General features: G+C 42.5%; 1 protein-coding gene across 1 annotated transcript in view; it reads left to right on the top strand.

Moving 5' to 3' along the window:
• CASK (calcium/calmodulin-dependent serine protein kinase (MAGUK family)) overlaps positions 1–11,066 on the top strand; it is a 247,896-nt gene that overhangs the window by 67,413 nt on the left and 169,417 nt on the right. Inside the window, exon 3 of the mRNA XM_014528878.1 lies at positions 530–635. Within this exon, the coding sequence (XP_014384364.1) occupies positions 530–635 (106 nt within the window). The remainder of the gene's footprint in view (positions 1–529; positions 636–11,066) is intronic.

Below are 11,066 nucleotides of genomic sequence, written 5' to 3'. Positions count from 1 at the left end.
GCCACGAAGTTTCAGTCGCACTGTACGTGCGCGCCCGCACGTGGTATTTTGTGGAAGAGCCACACTCAAGGAGCCAAAGAGCTGCATGTGGCTCGCGAGCCGCGGTTTGCCGACCACGGGGCTAAAGAATAGACAACATATTCTTATCCATTTTAGGGAAAACTAAGAAAAAGAAGTTAAATTTAAAACAGCAAATTGAGTTACTTATTAGCAGATTAAGAAAGAATTGTGAATTTCAAAACTTGATTTTAAGAGTTTGGGGAATGTATTCATTTGTGCTATCTACATTTTTTTTAAATTAATAGCCGTCTCTATAATGTATATAGATTTAAGGTGGCAGAAGACATAGAAAAGTTATAGTGTCAAAGATTGTAAAGGGTGAAAAGTTAGGCTTAGCTTAAATGGGGGATTTCATCTCTGTAGTTAGAGAAGTCTTCATGTTACCATAGATCATATCCATTCATTCATTATTCACTCTGATTGTCTTTGGTTCCTACCTAACAAAGTGTGTTGTGTGTTTGTTTTTCAGATCTAAAGCGGGAAGCCAGTATCTGTCACATGCTGAAGCATCCCCACATTGTAGAGTTATTGGAGACATATAGCTCAGATGGAATGCTTTACATGGTCTTTGAATTGTGAGTGTACATTCTGTCTTTTTTTAAGGGTTAAAGTTTTTAGCCACATTGGTTTAGGATAACGCTAATACCTTCTTTTAAAATTGAAAAATAGTTGTGAACTCATCTCTTACAGCGGTTCTCAACCTGTGGGTCGCGACCCCTTTGGCGGTTGAACGACCCTTTCACAGGGGTCGCCTAAGACCATCCTGCATATCAGATATTTACATGACGATTCATCACAGTAGCAACATGACAGTTATGAAGTAGCAACGAAAATAATTTTATGGTTGGGTCACCACATGAGGAACTGTATTTAAAGGGCCAGAAGGTTGAGAACCACTGCTTTAGAAAGACCTGAAGTAGTGAGAGAAGCAGCGTGGTCTCATCTTAAGGTTCGCAGTGCTGGGGGAGCAGAAGTTGGTCCTGTCTAGTTCCCCTCACATTTTTAGCATTCTTTGCAGAAGAGGCTTTAAAAAGCAAGAGTTCAGAGAGATAGGAGGCCCCAAAATAGAACATTCGGGTCATAGGAGTCTTAGTGAGGAGGAGTGGGAAGGCAGTGCAAGCCTCCATGTAGCCAGCCTCGCTAGCAACTAAAGAGTGATAACACACTTCACTTCCTCATTTGATACAATCGCCAGCATCACAAGGAAAGTCAGCAGATCACAGTGTATCTTGATTTCAATCCGCCCCTGGACACATTTCTCACACAATTATTGTCAATAAGATGGAGAAATGCGGGCTGAGGCTGGGACAGCTGGGTGATTTTACAGCTGCTCGGATGATTGTGTCTGGAGTTCATATCCTTTATGGGACGCCATCCCTCTTCTGTTCAAGTTCTAATCAGTGACTTTGATTAGGGTCTCTCGCAGGGTAGTAATCCAGGAGTTGCCGGGGCTGAAGTCATTTGAAGGCTCCACTGGGGATAGAGCTGCTTCCAAACTCACTCACTCGGCTGCTGGCAGCAGGCTCTGGGACTGCGGCCCTTCCTTCCCCGGGAGCTGTTGGCCTGATCCGCCCCAGGCTCCTTGTAACCGGGTCCTCCTCCCATGGGGCAGCTCACAGCATAGCAGCTGGCTGCAGCAGGGCGAGCAAGCAATTGGACAAGAGTATGAACTAAACTGAAGTCAAGAGCGGCCCACATGGCCTAGTGGGTGAGCATTGACCTATGAACCAGGAGGTCACAGTTCGATTCCTGGTCAAGGGCACATGCCCGGGTGGAGGGCTCCATCCCCGGTAGGGGGCGTGCAGGAGGCAGCCAATCCACGATTCTCTCATCATTGATGATTCTCTCTCAGCACTGATGCTGCTAGCTCTCTCCGCCTCTCCCTTCCTCTCTGAAATCAATAAAAATATACGTTAAAAAAAACTGAAGTCAATCTTGTAACCTAATCGCAGAAATCACTCAGCAGCCCTCCTGCCATATTCTGTTGGTTAGAAACACGGCACTGGATCCAGCCCACACACGAGGGGAAGAGATTGCGCAAGGGCGTGCATACCAGGAGGCAGCGATCACTGGGAACTGGGTCAAAAGCTACTCCCACAGAGGGTTCGCTCATACATTGACTCTCCAGATCAGAATTTGAAAATATTTCACAAGTTTGCAGCAAAGCAGCCGATGACATTTAAGGCCTAATTTAATATCAACACATGCATGCAAAGCTGTAGGTGCGAGTTCACTGTGGCTTTGGTTGGAAGTGCTTAGGTGAAAAGGATGTGAACGTTTTAGTTGTTGCAACTAAACAGCCCTGAGTGGAACCTTTGACTAGACTAGTTACCAGTACATAGTATTCAGAAGCAAACCACACTCCCGCTGTGCTGTGTACTGCTCATTCCTCCCGCATCTTCGTAGTAAGCAGATAACCAGTGCGGGAAAGAGCCTAGAAATTCTGTCATAGAGTCACAGCCTTCCAAACCTTTGTTGGCAAACCCACTGAAAGAATTTTGAAAACTGTGTACCTCCTCACTGATTTTTTTAATAAGCTTATTGATTTTTTAAAAATATATTTTATTGATTTCAGAGAGGAAGGGAGAGGGAGAGAGATATAGAAACATCAGTGATGAGAGAGAATCATGGATTGGCTGCCTCCTGCACGCCCCACACTGGGGATCAAGCCCGCAACCCAGGCATGTGCCCTTGACTGGAATCAAACCCGGGACCCTTCAGTCCACAGGCCAATGCTCTGTCCACTGAGCCACACCAGCTAGGGCAGTTTATTGATTTTTCAGAAAGAGGAAGGGAGTGGGAGAAACATTGATCGGCTGCCTCCTGCACACGCCCTACTGGGGATTTAGCCTGCAAACCAGGCATGTGTCCTGATCAGGAATCGAACCAGTGACCTCCTGGTTCACAGGGTGATGCCCGGACAACGCCCAACCAAATGAGCCACACCAGCCAGGTCCTCCTCACATAATCTTAAGTTGATATATAACAACTTTTGTTGTGAGTTTGTAATTTTCAGTTTCGTATATTCCTTTAAATATGTTTTCTTCAAAACTGTTGAGCCGCCCTAACCAGTTTGGCTCAGTGGATAGAGCGTCGGCCTGCGGACTGAAGGGTCCCAGGTTCGATTCCGGTCAAGGGCATGTACCTTGGTTGCAGGCACATCCCCAGTGGGGAGTGTGCAGGAGACAGCTGATCGATGTTTCTCTCTCATCGATGTTTCTAACTCTCTATCCCTCTCCCTTCCTCTCTGTGAAAAATCAATAAAATATATATTTTAAAAAAAAAAACAACTGTAGAGCCGCCCCGTTTTCTCAATTTCTGTCTGACAGAAAAGAATCTGACTTCATTTTTTCAAAGAAACTTCAAGTGCGAATAGACATCTCTGTGACAATCATGTTGCTATTGATTTCTCGTTCTAAAATGGGCCAGGCTTTGCCATGATTATATTGTCTGGATGAAATAAGGTAGCTCTCCCCTTGCTTTTTTTTTAATCTGTTTTTATTGGTTTTTAGAGAGAGAGGAAAGGAGAGGAAAAGAGAGATAGAAACATCAATGATGAGAGAGAAACATTAATGATGAGAGAGAAACATCAATGATGAGAGAGAAACATCAGTGATGAGAGAGAAACATCATCGATTGGCTGCCTCTTGCACGCCCCCTACTGGGGATTGAGCCTGCAGCCGGGCAGGTGCTCTGACTGGGAATTGAACCGGTGACCTCTTGGTTCCTGCTTTGATGCTCAACCACTGAGCCACACCGGCTGGGCTCCCCTTTCTTACGTTCTCTGTTTTACTCTCAAGGTTCTCTACTCCCCTCAGGAGATTTGCATCCCATTCCCCAGTTGTCTCTTAGAAGCGAGGTAGACTTCTCAGGGTAGGTGAGTGGTTTGGCCATTGAGATGGGTTCCTGTGAGCGCAGACGTTAAAGGACAATCAGCAGACCACACACTTGTTCTCAGACCAAATCATGGAAAAGGCAGATAGGGAAATTGACTGCCTTAAAAATCCCCTTGTCCCTGGGAACGACTGGGTACCAGAGAGAGACTCAGGTCCCAGTTCAAAGATCACTGGCATGGAAAGGCAATTGAAAAGATTGGGAGGCGTTCCTTGGCCAAGAATCTTTTTTTTTTTTTTTTTTTTTTTTTTTTTGCTAAAAGAGTCCTCAGGGCAGAAGCCCGTGGTAGAACATAATGGAAGCCTTCAGTGATTTGAAAGATTGTCCTCTGTAAGAGGGTTCTAGGGTTATTCAGTGCAGGGTCAGGGTTATAACTAGAATCAACAAATGGCAGGTAGCCCTAACTGGGGCTCAGTGGTGGGTAGAGCGTCGGCCTGCGGACTGAAGGGTCCCAGGTTCGATTCCGGTCAAGGGCACCTTGGTTGCAGGCACAACCCCAGTAGGGGGCGTGCAGGAGGCAGCTGATCGATGTTTCTCTTGCATCGATGTTACTAGCTCTCTATCCCTCTCCCTTCCTCTCTGTGAAAAATCAATAAAATATATATTGAAAAAACAAACAAACAACAAAAGAAAACAAATGGCGGGTAGATGTCACCTCTAAGCAAAGAAGGCCTCTGATGAATAGACTCACTGTCCCACAGAACATGCCTTCTCCACTAGAAACACTGCGCTGAAGCTGGGCCATCCAAGGGGATGGACTGGACCTCTTTTAAGATACTATAATTCTATTTTTCCCCTTTTAATTGGTTTTAGAGAGAGGAAGGGGAGGAGAGAGAAGCATCGCTTGGCTGCCTCCCGCATGCACCCTGACCAGGGATCAAACTCATACCCTGGGCACATGCCCCGACTGGGAATTGAACCGGCCACCTTTCGGTGCACGGGATGACGCCCCAACCACTGAGCCACACCGGCCAGGGGGATATTATAATCCTTTTAATCACTTTCTCTGTTTAAATTTTATTCTTTATTCAAGAAATATGTTTCTGTCCACATTTTTATTCACTGAGGAAACGAAAAAATCAGTTTTATCATATACTATAAAGTAATGAGCATAGAAAGCCAAATATAAAAATGTGCTGAAATTTCATCCTGCCTGCTGTTTGTGTCACAAGGATCTAAGTGCCAGTAAAGGTAAAATGGTCTTTGGTGTCATAGAACTTGTTTTACTCTCCCAACTATGTCCCTTGTATTAATTATGTGACTTTGGCCAAGTCTTTTAGAGACGAAGTGTCTTACCTTTAAATAAATCTTCATAAGGTTATGAGAACTCGGTGGGAAAACTCTGTGAATTTCCTTTTTATAAAATGGTAACGTGCTCCATAGCTCTAAGGTACTGTTTTCGGTACGGCTTAGTGTTAGTTTCTCAGCGTTGAATCTGAATGAGATTTTATGTAGCTCAGTTTATATGATTCAGTTGACTGACGTAATTCATCAGTGGCTCTATACTGAGAGGAGACCTCATTAAAATTGCATATGCCAACCCAGTGTGGCTCAGTAGTTGAGCATCGACCCATGAACTAGGAGGTCACGGTTCAATTCCCAGTCAGGGCAGATGCCTGGGTTACAGGTTCGATCCCCAGTAAGGGGCGTGCAGGAGGCAGTCGATCAATGATTCTCTCTCATCATTGATCTCTCTCTCTCTCTCTCTCTCTCTCTCTCTCGTTCTCTCGCTCTCTCGCTCTCCCCCTCTCTCTCTTCCTCTCTCCCTCTCCCCTCCTCTCTCTGAAGTCAGTAAAAACATATTAAATAACTAAATAAATAATAAAATAAAATTGCCTATTTTCCAGTCCCAATAACACCTGGTCCCAGTGTTAACCCAAATCGCTAGAACATGAATTTCCATTTGAAATTTTTTTACCTTTTTGGGGAACTTTTAAATAAAGAGAATACCATAATGAAAGTCAGTGTACCTGTCACCCAGCTTCAACCATTGGCAACATTGTGCTATTCTTTTCCTACTTACCTTTACTACTGTCTCTTGTATCTCTTGGAGATTTCTAAGCAGTGTCATTTCAACTGTAAGTTCTCCTGTTTGTACTTCTGACAGTATTACTTTTTTATTTTTTTAATATATTTTATTGATTTTTTTCAGAGAGGAAGGGAGAGGGATAGAGAGTTAGAAACATCGATGAGAGAGAAACATCGATCAGCTGCCTCCTGCACACTCCCTATTGGGGATGTGCCCACAACCAAGGTACATGCCCTTGACCGGATTCAAACCTGGGACCCTTCAGTCTGCAGGCCGACGCTCTATCCACTGAACCACACCAGCTAGGGCAGTATTACTTTTTTTAAATGACCGAAACAATATTATCGCATCTAGCAAAATCAATCATAATGCCTTAATATATATTCAATTGATGTTCAGTTTCCCCTGATTGAACATGAATTCTAAAGGACCTATTTCTAAATTTAGAAGTGTTTTATTAGCTCTAGGGATCTGGAAGTAAATTATAAACCCGTAGGTCAAATTACTTCGTTATTTCTCAAAAGGATCAGAAACAAAATAGAAATATAAAATTCTGTGTCATGCTTTTTCATAAATTCACCCAAGTGTTTTGCATTCTCTGATCTCCTGGGTTGAAAGCAAACAGACAATCAAAACCATTCATTATTGTAAGATTTAAGGTCCCGTGGATCAAAGAGCAAAGCAGTGAGTTTGTGTGCGGCTCCACCTACTGGCGAGGCAAGAGATTGCTTATCTAGCTGCGCGTCCAGGAGCTAGTCCACAATTAGTTCTGGCAACAGAATAGAATTAATTACCTCCAGCACTCAGGGGCTCATTGCTCAAATTCTGCATAATATGGATCCCTACCCATACAGAGTGGACAAGGAAGGGGAAACAAATGAAGTAAGCTCAGTTGACTTTGCTAAACCAAACAATATATTTGGGTTATCAGTGAATTTCTCTTTTTTTAATATATTTTTATTGATTTCAGAGAGAGATAGAAACATCAATGATGAGACAGAATCACTGATAAGCTGCCTCCTGCACGCCCCCTACCTGGGATGGAGCACACAACCCGGGCATGTGCCCTTGACTGGAATCGAACCATGACCTTCTGGCTCATAGGTCGACGCTCAACCACTGAGCCGCCTCGCTGGCCGGGCTCAGTGAGTTCCTATTATGATATCTATATCTGTCTTTGCCACAGTATCTATAACCATCTGTCCCTGGTTTTTCCTAAACTGAAGTCATGAAATTATATGGCCTAATCATGTTAGAAAATCCTGTAATATACCCACTATATTACAAATGGTTTATCCGTTTAAAGCATGCTCGAATACAGAAACTCGCTGAACCAGAATTTTAAGGCTGGGAAAGATCAGAGCAGTAGACTTCAAAATTCAGCATTGGAAAGTCCTGAGCAGAGTTTGTGAAACAAACATGTACCCACCCAGTCCCCACCCCTAGATACTCAGTTTCAACAAATGTGGGTCCAGAAGCAGGAGGTCAAGAGATGATTGACCTTTAAAGTAGGGGTCACACTACTCAGACACCATGTTGTCTTTTTCCCAACACACATGGTTTGTTGGAAACCTACATACGTCTGCATTATATCCGTGGCTTTGGGATTACACTTATCTATAGCAATGTGCTGAAACAGATTTTAAAATGTAGGTTCAAATGTAAAGACAGGGCTGTACTGTGTCACACACACACCCTAGATTACATGTGTATTTCTAAGTCACACATCTGAGTTTGTCTTTAGTAGTGTCTGATACTTGAGTTAAGCTGTAAATCCTAAATTGGCTAGCCAAGGAATATCAATTACCTTATTATAGAATGATTACATAGACCACGGGGAGAGTTTTACAGTAATTAAATATGGATTTCAGACGTCTGACATGAAAACAGTAGTTTGTATGTTTTAAAACAATATTAGCAGTTTGTATTTTTGAGCTCACAACAGAGATAAATAGACCGAAGGCGCTTTTATTTGTTATTTTAGTTAATTTTCTTTCGGTCTGGTGTTTACGCTTGGGATGGGAGTTTTTGTGGAATTCATTTCTACTTGATAGAGTAGAATCGATTAGTATTTATCGACAAACTTGCCACTTAGAGGAAAATGTATTTTTTCATATCAAGCAAGAAAAATCCGGCCTGTATCATTTTAATTTACATGAAGATGTGTAGATATTTTATGTGTACATATTGGAGCTAGTCTGATCTACTTCGGTTTTTTGTTTTTATGGGTAATGATATAAACGGCCATTCATTCATTCAGCACGTGTTTATTGAATGCTGCTTAAGTGCTGGGTAATGGGAAGTGGTTGGGAAGTCGTGTTTGGTCCTGGTAAACATTAGAAACTTGATACGGTAATTCAATAAGATATCTGATGGGGCGTAGCTGGGTGCCTGTGTAGGCCTTTGATAAATACTAGTGGCAAGAAAAAACTTCTGGAACATTACAAACATTTTCAAATTAAACATTTCTCTTGACTAGCTTTACCACTCTATTAAATGTTTAGCTGCATTTTAGTTTTAAGAACTGGATGTCAGGGGTCCCCCAGGTCACCCCTAGCTTTGATGATTCACTGAGAGAACTCAGAAGTCTCACCATAGAGTCATATTGACAGCTATGATTTATTGCAGCTAAAGACTATAAAGCAAAGTCAGCAAAAGGAAAGGGGGCACAGGTTGAAGTTCAGGGTCGCCAGGCACAAGCTCCAAGGGTCTGTTGCCAACCAGGGAAGCTCATTGAAGACTCGGCACCCCAGGGTTTTATGGGGAGCTGGTCATGCAGGCACCCCCTCCCTGGCACATACCAAATTCCAGACTCCTAGAAAGAAGGCAGGTGTTCAGGATAAATCACACGGTTTGTACAAAATGCTTTAGACACAGTGAGCCCCACTTTTCAGTTAGGAGGGGAGGAAGTCCTCCAAATTCCCAGATGCCAATCAAGAGCCAACCTTGGAAGGAGGCTTTCAAGCTTTTCAAAAAATAGCACTTGCCCTGGCTGGTTTTGTTCAGTGGTTAGAGCATCGGCCTGCAGACTGAAGGGACTCGGGTTTGATTCCAGTCAAGGGCACATGCCCACGTTGCGGGCTCGATCCCCTAGGGGGTGTGCAGGAGGCAGCCGATCCATGATTCTCTCTCATCATTGATGTTTCTCTCTCTCTCCCTCTCATTTCCTCTCTGAAATTAATATAAATATATATATTTTTAAAAGATAGCACTTTAGGCCTGCTATGTTAACTTTTTTCTGCACAAATGAAAATAGAGATAAATAGAAGGGTTTTGAGTTGATAAATTCCTAGATCTGCAAGCAACACATAATTACCTATAAAAATAATTGCAGAGTTTGGGTTTTTTTTTAACTTTTAACTATAATTACTGTATGATTTTGACATCCATTTAAAAATTTTTAGGTGTCCCAATTTTTGTATAAAACAAATCTTAGCTTGGGGTGTTATAGTATATAGTAGATTTTAAGCTTTAAATGCTATATTTAAAAACAAACTACATTCTGATGCCTGCTGTCTTAGAAATGTATTTGAAGTTGTCACTCTGGTAATTTTTTTGTATATGAAAGCTGATCTTCAACCACTAATATGTACACATAAAATAGGCAGAAGATTCCATTTACTGTCTTTTATTTAAAATAAGTAGTTTGTTAATTTAAAAATGAAAATTATAAGCAGTTTTTAGTGTTGACAACCTTTACAATACACACACTTTATACAAACTTAGAAATTATGGAAAACTATAATGACAAAAATAATACCATTTGCAAAAGTTAATCACAGTGAGCATTTCAGGACATTCCTTGTACTTACACTCATTATCACAGTTGCACTAAATTGAGATCATTTTATATATGCAATTTTGTTTCCTGGTTCTTTTCATTTAATAATTTTAAGCATGTTGCTACACCATTAAATATTTTAGGTACAACATGTTAATGGCTGTATTAAGATGTCTAAACTTTATGCATGTGCCATATTTAATTTAATAATTTCCCTCTTGGGACATGTTGTTGGCTATTTCCACTGTTTTCCATGTTTCCGTGTTAGAAATGATGTTGTAATTAACAATATTCTTATAATTACTTGCTCACACCTGATTGCTTTATTTCCTCAAAATAAGCTTTTAGAAGTAGAATCCTATATAATAAAAGAGTAATAGGCAAATAGACTGAACGGCAGAACTGAACAACCAATCAAAGCATAATATGCTAATGACATGCTAAGGCTGCTCAATCACTTGCTATGACGCGCACTGACCACCAGGGGACAGATGCTCCGATTAGTAGGTTAGCTTGCTGCTGGGGTCCGGCCAATCAGGACTGAGCAAGATGGGCCAGACATGCCCTGGAGCCCTCCCACGGTCCCCCAGCCTGCTGATGGTGCACCGGTGGGGTCCCTCAGCCTGGCCTTGCCCTCTCGCAATCCGGGACCCCTCGGGGGATGTCAGAGAGCCAGTTTCAGCCTGATCCCTCAGGCCACTCCCCTTGGAGGGGGCGGCCAGACGCAGGGCTCATGGCTGGCAAGTGCTGATGCAGCAACATGAGCCTCTCCCGACTGGGACTGATTGGGCACGAGCCCGCGGCAGGTACAGTGGAGCTGGGATGAGCAAGGAGCTGCAGGCCACCCAGAGGGACCCCACCGGTGCACGAATTCATGCACCTGGCCGCTAGTTATTAGATAAAAGAATATATGAATACATAAAACACCTGCATCACACGTAGAATTCATCTTTTTATAGGCTCTATGACATTTAGAAAAACACATGCACAGAACTATCCAGCTTAAAGGATTATTGCAAAGTGAACAACCATGTAACTACAACCAGGTCAAGAAATTTGAAAAACTGCCAGCATCTCAAAAGCCCTTCCCTTCCCCTTTCTGATCACAGCCCCTACCGCTCTCAGAATCCATTTTAGTCTAGACGCCACTTTCATGCTTTTATATCTTCACCATCCAAATAGGTATCCCTGAATAATGTAATTCAGTGTTATCTATATATTTTTTAAAAAAATATATTTTATTGATTCTTTTACAGAGAGGAAGGGAGAGGGATAGAGTTAGAAACATCGATGAGAGAGAAA

Source organism: Myotis brandtii, unplaced genomic scaffold (assembly GCF_000412655.1).
Source record: "Myotis brandtii unplaced genomic scaffold, ASM41265v1 scaffold657, whole genome shotgun sequence".
NCBI lineage: Eukaryota > Metazoa > Chordata > Mammalia > Chiroptera > Vespertilionidae > Myotis > Myotis brandtii.
Note: the sequence above shows the minus strand (reverse complement) of the source record. Positions and strands in the feature narration are given on the sequence as shown.